This window comes from Zootoca vivipara, chromosome 10, assembly GCF_963506605.1.
Source record: "Zootoca vivipara chromosome 10, rZooViv1.1, whole genome shotgun sequence".
Classification (NCBI taxonomy): Eukaryota; Metazoa; Chordata; class Lepidosauria; order Squamata; family Lacertidae; genus Zootoca; species Zootoca vivipara.
In genome coordinates, this window is record NC_083285.1 from 55,824,689 (window position 1) to 55,842,010 (window position 17,322).

General features: G+C 39.1%; 1 protein-coding gene across 15 annotated transcripts in view; it reads left to right on the plus strand.

Annotated features, from left to right (window-relative positions):
* The window catches only part of CACNA1C (calcium voltage-gated channel subunit alpha1 C), a 550,248-nt gene that overhangs the window by 297,295 nt on the left and 235,631 nt on the right, over nt 1–17,322 (plus strand). For all 15 annotated transcript variants that reach the window (XM_060279995.1, XM_035127322.2, XM_035127323.2 and 12 more), the window contains exon 4: nt 13,774–13,913. In XM_060279995.1, coding sequence (XP_060135978.1) covers nt 13,774–13,913 — 140 coding nt within the window. The remainder of the gene's footprint in view (nt 1–13,773; nt 13,914–17,322) is intronic.

Genomic DNA, 17,322 nt, shown 5'->3' on the forward strand with positions numbered 1-17,322 from the left:
ACCGTCCATGGGCCGTATTGAGAAGGCAATTGGGCCGCATCTGACCCACGGGCCTTAGGTTGCCTACCTCCGGTTTTAAATGTGCTTGTATCAGGTTTTTAAATCAGGTGAAGGTCATGTAGGAAGGTGGACTTACAATCGCATTGTGACCTTGCTGTGATATTTATGCTAGGAACACAGGAACCAGCTGCCTTTTACTGAGTCAGACTCATGGTCTATCTAGCTCAGTATTGTGTACACTGACTGGCAGCAGCTCTGCAAGATTTCAGACAAGGGTCTCAGCCTCAGTGCCAGAGATTGAACCTGGGACCTTCTGGATACAAAGCAGATGGTCTACCACTGAGCTACCATGTAATTTCTAATACAACAGCTCTTGATTGCTACTTGGTATTCCAAGCTTCAATCTGATGGTTCCAATTGAGCCTACTGTGAACCTACTATGTTAGAAACATATTTACAAAATATTTGTAATTCTAACAGTGTGAGTTGATACATTGTAGACTCATAGGGTTACTTTTCCTACTCCTGGGAAGAGTAGCACTATAACTGAGAAAAGACAGAAAGAATACACACACACACACACACACACACACACACACACACACACACACACATATATATATATATATATATACCAGATCATTCAGATATACTGATTCATATAGAATTTTGGAAAAATAAGAGCCTTGGGAAAATTTGGAATAGGGGGTAAATTTATGAAAGCAATTGAGGCAATTTATAGCACACAAACGGCCAGATTAATCATTAATGGAAAGCTATCGGAAGAATTTGGAATATTTAAAGGAACACGTCAAGGGTGCCCTTTATCGCCGCTATTATTCATCGCAGCATTAGAATTCCTAATCTGCGACTTTAGGATTGATGAGGAGTTTAAAGGGATCTCAATAGGGAAAAGGATTTTTAAATTAAGAGCGTTTGCCGATGATATTATTGTAATGATGGAGGATCCAATTGACATGATGGGAAAGTTAGAACAGAAATTGTTAAATTATGGAGAATTAGCGGGATTTAAAGTAAATGGGGGGAAAACTAAAATAATGACAAAAAATTTAAGGAAAGATGAATTGGACAAACTGAAGAGTATTATTGAGTGGGAAATAACGAATAAAATAAAATATCTGGGAATAGTAGTAACACCAAATAATGTTAACCTATTTGAAGATAATTATGTTAAAACATGGAAAACGATTAGAGAGGATTTGGATAAATGGGGAGGGCTAAATATGACTTTTTCAGGGAGAATAGCGGCGACTAAAATGATGATTCTACCCAAAATTTTATTTTTATTTCAAATGATACCAATTAGAATTAAAAAAGAAACATTTGACATGTGGCAAAAAGATATTAGCAGATTCATTTGGGAAAAGAAAAAAGCTAGGGTCCAATATAGATTACTGACAGATGCCAAAGAGAGGGGAGGATGGGGGGTCCCTAACCTGAAGATCTATTACGCAGCAGCGTGCCTATGCTGGATGAGAGAGTGGTTTTTACTAGAAGATCAAGACCTATTAAATTTGGAAGGCTTCAGAAATACACGGGGTTGGCACTCGTATCTGCTAAAAGAAAAAACAGGAGACTATAATTCCTTCTCAGACCATGTCTTTAAAAGATCTCTATTTAATGTCTGGAATGAATATAGGGAACTTTTAGAACCCAAAATCCCCTGGTGGACCTCCCCCTTGGAGATGGTTTCAATGAGTAAAGATCCTAAAGGAGGAAAGTGGGTAACATACAAGGAATTAGTAGATAAGGTTAATGACCAATATGTATTAAAACCCTACCATCAAATAGAACAATACTGTCTGAGCTGGCTACATTATTGCCAGGTGTTAAGCATCTTCAATAAACACAAAGCGGTTGGATTTGTTGAAAATAGATCAAAATTACAGGAATTACTATTAGACAACCCCACAAAGTCTTTAGCAAAAATTTACAAACATTTACTTGAATGGGATATGAAAGATGAGATGACTAAACACGTAATGATAAGATGGGCGCAGGATGTTGGAAGAACGATCTATAGCTCTCAGTGGGACAAATTGTGGGGGGAGGATATTAATTTCACGGCTTGTATGGGGATAAAAGAAAATATATGGAAAATGGTATTTAGGTGGCACTTGACACCGGCCAAATTAGCCAAGATATATAAAAAGGAATCTGATAGATGCTGGAAGTGTAAAGCAGAAGCAGGAGATTATCTTCACTGCTGGTGGAATTGTAGCAAAGTGAGTATATTTTGGAATAACGTTTACGAGAAATTAAAAAAAATGTTGAAGTGGACGTTTGAAAAAAAACCCGAGACCTTCCTCCTAAGCTTGCTACCTGAGAACACCCCCAAAGATAGGAGAAGTCTCCTCCTATACGCATGTGCAGCGGCAAGAATAGTACTAGCCAAAAACTGGAAAGGAGATAAAGTCCCATCACTTGAAGATTGGCATCTAAAATTGGTAGAATATATGAATTTAGCCAGAATAACGGCAATAATTAGGAAAACTTCTAAACAAAAATTAAAAACGGAATGGAGTTATGCAGTAGAGTATTTTCACAAAGAGGGATTAAGCTCAAAATGGGTGATATGCCTAGAATAGAAACAACAAGCTGCTAGATAAACATTTAAAGTAGGGAAGATGGAAATGAAATGAATAAAAATATGTGTATAATATATTTGAGAAACACATAATTATTAAAGAGAATCATTTCAAGGAAGAAACACAATGATTTAGGAATGGTGAAAGGAAACCGATCTCATTATCTGGAAGTTTCTTTTTATTGTGGGATATTTCCCCTCTCTTTTTTTTCTTTTTTTTTCTTTTTTCTTTTTATGGTACTTTGAAATTGTACCTTCTTTTTTTTTTTCTCTCTCTCTCTTTTTTTTTCTTCTTCTCTCTCCTTTGTGTTTTCTTTTTTGCATTTTGTATCTTGTATTTTGTATGCTTTGTGCTTTTGATTTGTCTGTCACCATCTTATCTTTTTGCTTTTTGATTTTGACCACTTTATGTAATTACTGCCATTTTATGAGTTATCACTTGTATGACTTTTAAAAGAAGAAATAAAGTTGTTTTTAAACTGAAAAAAAAAAAAAAAGAATTTTGGAAAAATAAATAGCTGAGTGGCTGAAGGAATCCTGAACACAGACTTGATATTTGAGAGATGTTATCATTTTCAGGTTGGCACAACAGAAATCATAAGGGGCTGGAGAAAAAGAGTGTGGATTTAACCCTCTAGCAAAATTCATGTTACTCAGAGGGTCATTGGTGGTGGGACAGGCATATGCCCCTCCCCCCATGGGCCCTTGGGGATATAATTTCCTTTCCGTGGGAGCGTGATCTCTCCATTGACTTACATCGGGAAGAGGTGGTGGTGGAGTACACAGCATAGATCCATGTGGGGGAAAAACACAATCCTTCCTCCAAATCACTGTGATTGTAGTGTCCAGGGGAAATCATTCTGATTAAGGCCTAGACCTATAAGTCAAAATGAAAGCTCTTGCACACCACCTCTTCTCTTGAGCTTGATTTTGTGTTATGTTTTTAAATGCAGCTGACTCTTTAACATGCAGCATTGAGGGTGGTGGGCACTGGAGCCCACAGAGTGATGCAGGGCTTTACCGGTATCTCTGATCCAACTGGAGGCACTTTGTGAATGGCTCAGTCTGACTCAGGCATGTGAAAACCTCATCTGAATCACCCCTGTTCTCCTTGTAATTCAGGAACTATTCAGAGTCATACTACAGTGGTACCTCAGTTTAAGTACACAATTGGTTCCGGAAGTCTGTACTTAACCTGAAGCGTACTTAGCTGGAAGCGAAATTAGTGTATTCTAATATTTCTGTTGGAAGCCACCCAGAGTGGCTGGGGAAACCCAGCCAGATGGGCGGGTTATAAATAAATTATTATTATTATTATTATTATTATTATTATTATTATTAAACTGAAGCGTATTTAACCTGAAGCAAACTTTCCTATTGAAAGTTCCAGATGGGTCCGCGGAGTACTCAACCTGAAGTGTACTTAACCCGAGGTATGAGTGTAATTGGTTCCGGAAGTCCATACTTAACCTGAAGTGAAGTTTCCCATTGAAAGTAATGGAAAGTGGATTAATCCGTTCCAGACAGTTCCAGAGGAGTACTTAAACTGAAAGTACTCAAACCGAAGCGTACTTAAACCGAGGCGTGACTGTATATGATACACATATTTGCAAACGTTTGTTTAGCATAATCATAACCTTGTGTTTTTTGTGTGTATATTTAAAACATATTAGATGCATGCCTAAAATATATAATGTAGTTAGTAGTACCAAGACTTTGAGGAGGACAGATTACTTAATGGTTCTATCAGAATTCTCTTCACACATCCAGAACAGAAATAAGAAAAGATGAAAGCACAGGGCACTGTTGTTGTTGTTTAAAAGTTTAATTAATAAAAATGATGAGCCAGAATGTTTTATGTCTTGTATGCTTATCTCATTTGACTGCATCAGTGAACCCAAATACCTTTGCATGAGGAGCAGCAAACTCATTTGAGTAATTTAAGGAGGTGAATGAAACATGATACACTCCATGATGATCTATTAGATGTGGCTGTCATACCAAGGCAGATTTGATTTAAACAAATTCATCTGACATTCTATCCCATAAACAATGGTAGATGTGGCAGGTGATCTCGATAGGGCTGAAAATGGTTGTTCTAACCTTGGCAAATTCTTGCAGGGCTTTGACAGCAGCCCTTAACAAGAGGTATTAAAGCATTTATTCATGAGATCTTTCCTATATCACTGGTTTGGCTTACTAGTACAATGAGAATGTGGATGTCATGTAATCAAACTTTGTGTGTGTGTGTGTGTGTGTGTGTGTGTGTGTGTGTGTGTGTGTATGTGTGTGTGTAGCTGTTTCAAGAAAAACAATAATAAATCAAAGGATTGTCTCTTCTGAACTGACTCAGCTAAGGGACAAGCTATATGTAGTTGTATGTAACTTTATACAGTGTGTTTAATGAAAAGAAATCCCATGGGTGAGAATATGCTCAGAGACCCCCTGTTCCTTAATCCTAAAGGCTAGCTAAATGTGATGCTAAATCTGTAATTAGATAGCAATTATTTCCTGGTTAGAAAAAGGGAAACATGCTGAATTCTCTCTCAATTTAAAATAAAAAATAATAAAAGATTCTGCCTTGTGCTAGTATATGCACAAATGAAAATGTCTCCTTAGCAACGAAGTATGTTCTGGATGTAACCCAATATCAACAAATCTGTCTCAACATCTGCTTTATAGAGTTGATCCTATAAGTATGCACTTCTGGCTCCATAGTGCTAAAGGTCAATGTTATTAATGCTAACTGCAGCCTTGGATTAACATATTCACACAGTAAGGATATCCATACCATGGATTTGTTGATAACCTACAATCCTGAAACAGCCTTTCACTTACGTTTTTCATAGGTTTTTCATATGTTTTTCATATCACAGTTTCCTCCATTTACAGATTAATATCTCTGAGAAAATGCTACACTGCCTGCCATTCATTTCTTTAAAAAAAGAAAAAAAATGGCTGCTAATACAAGTTGCCAGAGGGCTTGATTATTTGCAATATTCCCTCTGTGCATTTTGTGAAATGCTGGTAAAGAGCAAGGCTATTTGGATGAACTGGAGGCTGGATTCTGTTTGGAGTACATGAATCAACTTTCAGGTTATGCATTAAAATCTAAAAAACTCAAAGAACAATTATTAGCAAATATGTTTCATTAATTAGCACACTCTTGAGCAAGAGTTGTACACACACCATATTAACCAAGCTGTTTCAAAATTGAGAGAAACAGCTTTCATAACAGTGCCCCCAGTTTAATCCCGTCAATAGGAACTTCTAATGCAGTGGTTTTTCAGGAAATTGCCCAGTTTCTCAATCAGATTAGATTAGCAGTTTTTGAAAGAACAGTTAGAATAATCTCTTTTCAATATCTGATGAAGCAGACTCTGGTCCATGAAAGCTTATGGCATAATACATCTGTCAAGGTGCTACAAAACCCTTGGTTCTCTCTTCACTAGAGAATAAGATCTTGTCTACTTTTTGCAGCCTCCAATTTAAGTAAACAATGATCATAACAGACATTAGACATTGTGTGCAGAATTCTCCAGAATCCCAGAAACCCTCCAGAATATACAAGAAATTACTAGCTTTAGGTCAGGAGGTCACAGACTTTTAATATCACTATAGTGGAAATAGGTGTCAAAGGGTATATTTCTCTATATTTATAATCCTACATACATTACACAATTCAGGGGAAGTAAATCCATTTTCATGCCAGCTTTTGCTGTTATGTACCTGCTGATTTAACCTCTGTGGTTTAGATTACTACTTGAAAATGCACTGAAAATGGGATTAGCAAAAATGGGATTAGATTGGTTTTTTTGTAATTATTTTTATTATTATTTCCTTTTATAATGTATATAAAACAGAGAAAACAATTATAATAGACAAATATTTAAAGATGAAAAACTAAACTGTAAAACAGGCACATAGAATGAGTAGTTGCACATGAGTTAAAATAACAAAGTCCAGGTAAAGACTAACAGCTTTATCAGATCATCAAGTATAGTTCCAGATTTGCCAGGCTTTGTGACAAGGGTTGTCTTCAAAATGAAGGTTCCACTGTATATAAAAAGTGTGTGGAGATTCTAGCCCATGTCATAATCTTAAATTATGTGTAATCTTTTCAATTATAGCTATATTCCAGAGTGAGTGGTACCAAACATCCAGTGCAATATTTAAGGCTGTTTTCAAGTGAGCTGCAATTACTATTCATGCTGCCAATATAATATATAAGACCAAGCCTTTTGGTATTGGTATCATCAAAAACCTAACAATAATTTTGGACAGTATTTTGTTTGGTAATATTTATCATTTCTGTCAAAATTAAATTCCAATAATCTTGCACCAGCTGACATTCCCACCATAAATTATAATATGTACCAAGTTTATTGCGCCCCCTCCAACAATTAGGTGATATAGAAGAAAATATTTTTGACATTTGCAAAGGAGTATGATACCATTTGTGTGATAGTTTTCCAGGGTCGGGCCACTGGAAACAGATTTTAATGGTTGTGCTTCCTAACCCTGAGAAGAATTTATGTGCCAGTGGATGAGATGATTATTGTGTCCCTGAAATGATGGTGTGTGTGTAAATGGGGGGGGGAGGGATATGGCACTCCATATGGGAGAGAATTATAGGGTTTTGCTGTTAGGGCTTGGAAAGTTCTTAAAGTAAAGCAGAATCAAGACTGACCCAAAACATTTTGATGCTTACGGCATCCCATTTCATATACTGAAGTTGATTGGACTGGTGCTTGAATCATAATTTGACACTGGGGTGTGACAGTTTCTTCCCGAGAGCAGTATGCTAGTTTAGGAGGCGCAGGGCAGACTGCCCTCCAATACCTCAAACCACCCCCTGACATTTGTAGCATGAAGCAGTTGCCTCACTCTGGCTAAATATAGGGCCAACCCTGAGCTGAATCCTTACAATCTTTGCCAGATTGAACAGGCAAAATGGATTGAGTGAAATCTGATGCTGTTGTTGTTGTTTAGTTGTTTAGTCGTGTCCGACTCTTCGTGACCTCATGGACCAGAGCACGCCAGGTACTCCTGTCTTCCACTGCCTCCTGCAGTTTGGTCAAACTCATGTTGGTAGCTTTGAGAACACTGTCCAACCATCTCGTCCTCTGTCGCCCCCTTCTCCTAGTGCCCTCAATCTTTCCCAACATCAGGGTCTTTTCCAGGGAGTCTTCTCTTCTCATGAGGTGGCCAAAGTATTTGAGCCTCAGCTTCAGGATCTGTCCTTCCAGTGAGCACTCCGATACTGTAGAACATGTAAATTTTCTGGAAATTATTATAATGTATATTGATTTGGCATTTTCATCTACTGCACCCACACACATTTAGTCCATCCTCCTAGATTCATTATGTATTCAAATATATTAAAATCAGTTGTGTAGTTGATATGATAGGAGAACAGAGCAATTGCACAATGAACAAGGAAGGAAAGCTAACACAAACTGAATAATGGAGGTACAAGGGCTCAGTCTTGGCTCTTACAGTTTTTGGACTGTCTTTCTCAAGAAACGAATATTGAATTTGGACCCCAGTGGCCTGACCCTTAAAGAACATGCACAATTGTTTTGGAACTGGAAGAAGAAATATAAGAAATCTAGGAAAGCCAAGGTCAGAAGAAAGAAAAGGTGAACATAATCTAGAACAGGCATAGGCAAACTCAGCCCTCCAAATGTTTAGGGACTACAATTCCCATCATCCCTGACCACTGGTCCTGTTAGCTAGGGATCATGGGAGTTGTAGTCCCAAAACATCTGGAGGGCCGAGATTGTCTATGCCTGATCTAGAGCTGCAAAAGTATTAAAGGCTGAACTTCATATATTAATTTTAAATAACCATCTCTTTATTGCAGGTCTCTAGTAGGAATACGGGGACACAGGTGGCGCTGTGGGTTAAACCACAGAGCCTAGGGCTTGCCGATCAGAAGGTCAGCAGTTCACTTTAGCCTCTATAGTTAGAAACACACAGTTAAACCTTTGGCTAAATCAGATGCTCTTAAGACCCAGTAGAGAAGCTGCCATATTATGCACCTGTGTTCCAGTTTTAAATTGGAACCAGTGAAGGCGGTGAAGGTGCTGTGTAACGGGGTGAGCTCCCGTTGCTTGGTCCCAGCTCCTGCCCACCTACCGGTAGCAGTTCGAAAGCACATCAAATTGCAAGTAGATAAATAGGTACCACTCTGGAAAGAAGGTAAACGGTGTTTCCGTGTGGTGCTCTGGTTCGCCAGAAGCGGCTTAGTCATGGGGGCTACATGACCTGGAAGCTGTACACCGACTCCCTCGGCCAATAGAGCGAGATGAGCACCGCAACCTCACAGTCGCCCATGACTGGACCTAATGGTCAGGGATCCCTTTACCTTTACCTTTAGTAGGAATACATTGCAGGTATACCACTTCATTTTAGCAGGATTCCCTAGTAGATTGCATGCACGTTAAGTTAGAAAACTAGCTCTCAGGAAGCATTAAGCTCCAGGTGATGGGTGGTAAAATTATTCATCTTGCAAGAAATTTAATAATAATTGCATACCAGCCCTTAGAAATGTCCAAATGTTTGTACTTAGGTCTCAGTATTTGTACATTAATTATATAGTGTTTGAAGTATTTCCAGGGATTATTGCGAGATGAAGAATTTTACCATCCATTACCTGGAGCTTAAAGCTTCCTGAGAGCTAGTTATCTAACTGAACATGCTCCCAATCTACTTCTGGGGACTCTTGCTAAAATTACAATATAATTGGGTGGACAATACGGATAGCCTTATGCTTTTTTTCTGGAACATAATGGGAATTTTGTTAGCTTGCATTGTTCTGCTTAGAAAGAGTGTTAACCTTAGATGTATGACGTAAGTTGAGGTAATGGCTTCTTGTGTAGCCTTATTGGCTTGATAAGGGTCCTTTAAGCTGCGCCCAGGCAGGGACAAAGAGAGTCAATAACGACACTGAGGGTTAAATTCAGAGAAAAAGTTTAATCTCTATATAGAGAGACTCTTGGTGATCACCTTCACGACAAGAGTAAAGAAAGACAAATTTGCAAAGATTCTTATACACTTTTTTTCTTTTTTTTCTGTCCCCCCCTTTTTTTCTTTTTCTTTTGTTTGCTGATCTTTTTCTCTTTTATGGAAAAGTGGTTGGGCGGACACTCCCCTGGCTTCTCCCTTGTTTTTCTGGGGCTCCTCGGTGGCGGGGGAGGGGCTTTGGGGCGGGGGAGAGGGGGGGAGGACAAACCCAATCCTAAAATGAACCATCATCGGCTGTTCACCTTCATGGGACCCGCTCGTGGCAGGAGGGGGCTTATGGAGGGGGGGACAGAAGGCGGTGGAATCAAATTATGCTATGTATATTTTCTTTTTTGTTGTCTTTTTTCGCTGGTTTTTTCAAAATTTAATAAAAATATCTTTTTAAAAAAAGATTCTTAAACACTTCTTGGGCTCCTTCCCCCCTCCTCAGGAATCCACACTGTAAGAGTGCGCACGCAAGGGGGTCATAGGTTACAAATACATATATGGATCTTCCTGTGTCCTGTCCTTCTCATAAACACATGCATATATGGATCTTCCTGTGTCCTGCCCTTCTCATAAACACATACTGACTCAACAAAGCCTTCAGCCTTCAGTAAGGCTAATTTGTGCATCAAGCTAGCAACTTCCAGCGTCAGGCTGGAAGTGCGTCATCTGCTGATAAGCCTCTCTATGCCTCTCGTTCTGTCTTCCAGGCAAGGCCAGCTATCCAGCCTTGATAGCTAGCAGGGCATCCTGTCTTGCTGTCGAATGTTTTCATTACACTTTAACACAGAGGCAAAGAGAATAGCATTTTAAGGAGAAAAGCATCCACGGAATATGGGGGGGCTAAGCCACACAGTCAGAATTATACAATGCAGGCAATGCAAACTATAGGATCAGATTTATCTCAATAATACAATTGGCAAATCTCTCTCTCCACTTGTTTTCATATTTTTTTAGATAAGGAAAGTAGCACTGTATGCCTACAGAGTGGCACTCAGCCACAGATAATTGTAGCATAATAATAATAATAATAATAATAATAATAATAATAATAATAATAATAATAAAATTTATTTATACCCTGCCCATCTGGCTGAGTTTCTCCAGCAACTCTGGGCAGCTTCCAGCAAAATATTAAAATACAATTATCATCAAATATTAAAAGCTTCCCTAAACAGGGCTGCCTTCAGATGTCTACTAAAATCAGATAGTTGTTTATTTATTTGACATCTGATGGGAAGGCGTTCCACAGGGCGGGCGCCACTACCAAGAAGGCCTTCTGCCTGGTTCTCTGTAACTTCACTTTCACCAGAAGGCCCTTGGTGCTGGACCTCAGTGTCCAGGCTGAACGATGGGGTGGAGACGCTCCTTCAGGTATACTGGGCCGAGGCCACTTAGGGCTTTAAAGGTCAGCACCAACACTTTGAATTGTGCCAGGAAACATACTGGGTGCCAATGTAGGTCTTTCAGGACTGGTGTTATGTGGTCTCGGTGGTCGCTCCCAATCACCAGTCTAGCTGCCGCATTCTGGTTTAGTTGTAGTTTCCGGGTCACCTTCAAAGGTAGCCCCATGTAGAGCGCATTGCAGTAGTCCAAGCAGGAGATAACCAGAGCATGCAGCACTCTGGCAAGACAGTCTGTGGGCAGGTAAGGGTCTCAGCCTGCGTACCAGATGGAGCTGGTAGACAGCTGCCCTGGACACAGAATTGACCTGCGCCTCCATGGACAGCTGTGAGTCCAAAATGACTCCCAGGCTGCGCACCTGGTCCTTCAGGGGCACAGTTACCCCATTCGGGACCAGGGAGTCCTTCACACCCACCCGCCCCCTGTCCCCCCCCCCCAAACTGTACTTCTGTGTTGTCAGGATTCAACCTCAATCTGCTAGCTGCCATCCGTCCTTCAACCGCCTCCAGACATTCACACAGCACCTTCACTTGTTCCAATTTAAAACTGGAACACAGGTGCATAATATGGCAGCTTCTCTACTGGGTCTGAAGAGCATCTGACTTAGCCAAAGGTTTAACTGTGTGTTTCTAACTATAGAGGCTAAAGTGATGAATGCGATTTTTAAAAATTAAATCTGTTATTAGATCAGTCTATTGGGCTGTTCTCATTTCTCTCTTCTTCCCTCCTTCAAACATGTATTTTGCTTCCTCTTTCTCACATTTTTTCTACTGCAGTGGTTCTCAAATTTTATTCTGGGAAGTTCCCTGGAGTTTATTGTAAGCTTATGAGGGGTTCCTAAATTAAAAGATTAATAGTAGTGAACAAGCTTCTCTGAGGGACTATGGGCCAATTAACAGCTTCCCATCAAACATGACTTACTAGCAGGTGGTAGTTAGACATGTGAGGTTACAAAATCATTAAACTGGTTTATTTAAAAATGGGGAAATTTTTATAAGAAAACCAAATAAACATTCAAAACATCCTGATGTAAAATAAATCCTAGCAACATTAGCTTTGGGATTGAAGCAGCTGGTTAAAATGTTTTTTCTTTTCTTTTCCCCAATGTGTTCTACTATTGCAGTGTCACCATAGTCCTCATTATAAACATTTTAATTATGACCTTTCCTTTAGTGATAAATATCTGTTTTATATCTGAGCCTCTGGTCACCAATCTTTCTTCCTATTCTCCCTCAGAAGGCTCTCAAACGAATCCCTAACTGTCATTTCTAAGGGGCCTCTGTCAGCAGCACCTGCTTTCTTCCCAAGGTTCTAAAAGGGGTTTCCCTCACTCAATGCAGGGCCACCTCTTCTCAGAAGCCTGAAAAGGATTCCAAGTTACCTCACAACAGATATATTATCAAGTTAAATGTCAATTTTATAAACCACATACTACTTTATAATACATTCACCTAAATACCAGTTACATAACAATGCTGACCCAAAATTACAGTTTACAGTTTAACTTTAGTGGCTGTACATTGTGCTATATGCCAACATGCTCGGATTAACATCAGAGAGGGCCCTGCTGCAGTGTTCTTCCTACAGTCTGAAGTTAGGCAGGCAACTACAGTATGTGAAAAAAAATTTTTGTCGTTATAATGGCACCAATATTATTGAATGTTCTCCCCAGAGAGACCTGCCTGGTTTCTTCATTGTTTAGCCTTCCCTGGTTAAGGATACATTGCTTTAAAAAAAGGCCTTTGTGGAGAGATGGCAAGCTGATTATTACTGGTAGTGGGGACTGATGTTTTTCCCTTGTACCTATCTATTAGGTAGATCAGTATTATTATCTCCAGAGTTACAGATGTGGGGAGGGCTTTAAACCAGAGGGAGTGGCTTGCCAAAAGCCACAACTGAATTACAGTAGTAGCTAAAGTGAACTTTGAAATGGAGACTCTGTGGTTCACAATTCAAATCTCTTATTCACAACTCTACATGAATGCATTAATGGAAATTGAGCACAAAGAATTTCAGAACATAGATTTTCAGCATCTGGTTTGTTCATAGTTGGCTGGTTAAAAAAGAAAGCAAAATGGATCCAATGAGATTTTGGGGTGGATTCTGATTGTAATGTGTATATAATAATGGTTTGTTTTTGGTTTGGTTGATGATAAAAACAAATAATAACAAGTCCTATTTAGCTGGATCTGGATGCCATATGTTAGATACAGTACTGTATTCAGTTTAATTCACAATTGTTCTTTGAGCTTGCTTCATTATTTGAAGTTAGAATAGTTTAATGGGTATAGATACTGTTTTTCTGTGGTGATTCTGATGTGTGTAGCTTGTGAGCATATCTAAAATGGGAAATGTCAGAGTCCTCACACTGGTCTGACCAGTGTTTTCCTGATACGGAACAGAATTTCAAAGGCATTGCAATAAGAAAGAAAGGAGAAGGGGAACAAAACAGACTGGCCCATTGATTTGTAAGGTTCGACACCATATTGACTAAGATGCTGCTTCATTGTCACTAGGCCCAGACCTGTAGTGTAACCACAGTCTACCTGGAAGAAAGCAGCACACTGGAGATTCCAGTGTAGGACCTAGTGAATTCAGGATCACACCAAATGGTTGTCCTGTGAAAAAAGATAGTCATCTCCATCTTGGAATCCTAGCTCCATAACTCATAATGGTGTATTACTGCAATTTTTACACTACATGGAATTAACAACACTGCTTCTTGTTTTCTTTTGTCTTTTCTGCAGGAACGAGTGGAATATCTCTTTCTCATTATTTTTACAGTGGAAGCATTTTTAAAAGTAATAGCATATGGACTTCTCTTTCACCCTAACGCTTACCTCCGCAATGGCTGGAATTTACTAGATTTTATAATTGTGGTAGTAGGGTGAGTATTCATGGTTTATGTATGTGTTTCCTCTATTTAAACACAAAATGGGAATGAGATATTGTGTCTGTATGATGAAATTAAATACGTCCTACCTTTTCGGGCAGGGCTGTGGTGCCTTTAACAAGTGCTGTACATACAGAAATGTGGCAGAAAAAGCTTTTCCAATTCAGAGGTTGTTGCGGTGGCTTTTAGAATCATCAAAGTTACCAACATTAAGGATAAATTTAAGTTTTGTTGGGTGAAATAAGCCTTCTTTGAGGCCAGAATTCACATGACATAGAAGATGATTGACAGGACTTCCCTAACAATGTTTTATGTGTTCAGAGGAGGTTGTTCATGAGTGTTTCTGATTGGGGTTGCAGCTCTGAAAAGTGGCTCAAACTTTTCTTCCAATTTAAGCTCAAACTTTCCACCTAATTTAAATTAAACCTTGGCTATTGCTTCTGATTTGTCTGGAAAGAAAAAAAATCACAAGCACCACTTTGGGTGACATGGCATACCAAGGCTTTTGGTTTGTTGTTCCCAGTGGAAGTGAAGACTTTTGAGCAGCATGCACCAGTACACTGCTCATTCACATTAAATCTTAGTTAAACAATTACTATGTTTTCAAGTGATGTGGAAACCAGCCATAGCCAAGAGATCATGTGATGAAACCTCATTTTGTATTATAATTTGCACAGATTTAGTTTAAATTAGGTTAAAGTAAATTAAATAGCACCTAACTTTCAAAGCCAGTTTTCAAAATACATTATTTCTAAGAGAGGAGATAGGGTAATAATGACAGCAGTAAATCTATGTGGAGCTATTAAATGAAAGACTGATCACAATCTTGGAATAAGTGCCTCTTCTGCTATAAGTGGGTCTCTTCAGTCATACTAATGAGTAATGATGACTGCAGAGCTACTCTAGAACTTTTGTCCCCTATTACTGTGTAGGCAATTCCAGATAGTAGTTCCTCCAGCTCCAGCACAGGATAAACCTCAAATAGGGATTATTTGACAATACATGGCTTGGCAGTATGGTAGCTGGGATACTGATAACATTGATGTGCCACCTGTGAATTTGTATTTTATTGTCTTGGTGAGTTTCCTCACATACTCCTGCCCTTTTTCATGTTGATGCCAGCTGACTGACATCAAGATTTCCAAACAATAATTGATTCCTATTACTTTCCAGTATGCTATGGAATCTCTAAAAGGGATTAGTTATGTGCAGTATAAACAGCATCACAGCTTTGTACTTTGTGTTAATTAATTTGAAATAACCATGGAATCAGAAACACCCTGAATCCAATTCACTAGCTGTCTTAGGTGACAGATAATCTCACTGAGCATGCATGTTTATCACTAAAGTAGGGCATTTTAATGAGCTTTGTATCCAGTGTTGTCCTTCTGTTCATTAAAGGCTATTTGGTCATTCAACTTCTTCCATGAATGGAAGGAGAAAGAGGTGATTATTTGCAAATTGACCCTTTCTTGTCAGCTCCCACACATGAGTTTCCAATTGCTGTATAGCTCAGTTGTCTTGAGCATGATAGCACCAAGGTTGCAGGTTTGGTTCCCTATTCCCCTACAGAATAGTTGCATATTCCTGCACTGCAGGGGGTTGGACTAGATGATCCTCAGGGGTCCCTTTCAACTATAATATACTATAACTCTATGATTCTATCTGGCACACGTGGGCACCATGGCACATGGAAGGCTTTTTAGGTGCCTTTGGGCAGGCAACCCAAACACTGAACTTCTAAGTGATCTCTGTGAAATGGCAGCAAAAAAAGTCCAAAAAGGTTGGCAATCCCTGACCTATACTGTCCTAGAGAATTCTCTGACATTATGGTCACCAAACAGGATACTATTTGGTGCACCACCCAATAGGGATCAGAAGAACTCAATAACAGGGACACCTTTGCATAGTTTCCTTAGGGCCTGGCCTGAGTGAAGGCACAACACAATTATCACACTACTTCTGATCTCAGCCTTTCTGGACCTCAGCTACTGACCAGTATTACCAGCTGTTGGTGCCACTCACAGCAGTAAAAACATTGTGTCATTGTGCCATCAATGAGCCTGCCTAGTAGGGATGCTTTACTTCAATTTCTGTTTCGGAAAGAAGAGACTGGCTTGCTTACATTAGCAATATGAAACTGTACCAAGAAAAAGGAAGAGCAAGAAATGCAAGAAATGGATCCAGACCCAATTATACCCTTCTGAAGGAAGATACACTTAAAGATTTGTAGTTTTGTAACAATTATCCTTGCACTGGGACTAATGCTGCTTTTTTTAAAATGGATTTTACCTCAGATAATTTATGGCCTTTTTACAATTGAACCATTAAATACTGCTTTGAGGAAAAAGTCCCTTTGCACAGGTTTCTGTCATAAAGCTGTATATAAGTGTTACTAGCTGAGCGAAGAGATCAGACAACTGTCTAATGAGACAGAAAATCTTGAACTGGTTATCCTAGTCAAAACGTTACTTTACTTTTTAAGTTTGTTTTTCTTCTCTTCTGCAAAATGGATAACATTAAACTGTAGATTTACGATCTTAAGAGGACACAATTTAGTTGTAAGGAAACAGACTGATACTGTTGGGTGCAAGCATGGACTTAATATTACAGTATAGACAAAATTAATACCATGTTTTTGGAAAGATAATTAGCCATACATTTAACAACAGAGAAATACAGCAGAGACAGTTATTCACCCACTAACTCATGGGTATTAGTAAGATAATTATTAATTATAACCGATCCTCTAGAGACCCATGTGTGTAGAGTCTGTAGGGCTTGTAGATAAAGGGCCCCAATAGTACTGAGTTTAAATCTTAATAAACTTTGTAAGATAGCAAAAAGTCATTTCAGGCTGGTTCTATTTTGCGAGTGGGATTCATTCACACGCTGGTAAAATTGGGTTGTTGTAAGTTTTGTTTTCTTGTTTTTTGTTTTTACATTGTTTTTACACTTATTTATTGTGATCTACCCAAATAACTGTATGTTATGGGACTGGTGGCTGTGGTCTAAACCACTGAGCCTCTTGGGCTTGCCGATCAGAAGGTTGGCAGTTCAAATCCACATGATGGGGTAAGCTCCCGTTGCTCTGTCCCAGTTTTTGCCAACCTAGCAGTTCAAAAGCATACCAGTGCAAGTAGATAAATAGGTACCGCTACAGCGGAAAGGTAAACAGTTTCCGTGTTGTCTGGCTTCCGTCACGGTGTTCTATTGCACCAGAAGCCATTTAGTCATGCTGGCCACATGATCCAGAAAACTGTCTGCGGACAAATGCCAGCTCCCTCAGCCTGAAAAGTGAGATGAGCGCTGCAACCCCATAGTCACCTTTGACTGGACTTAACCGTTCAGGGGTCCTTTACCTTAACTTTATGGGATGACATATACATGTTGATACATATAT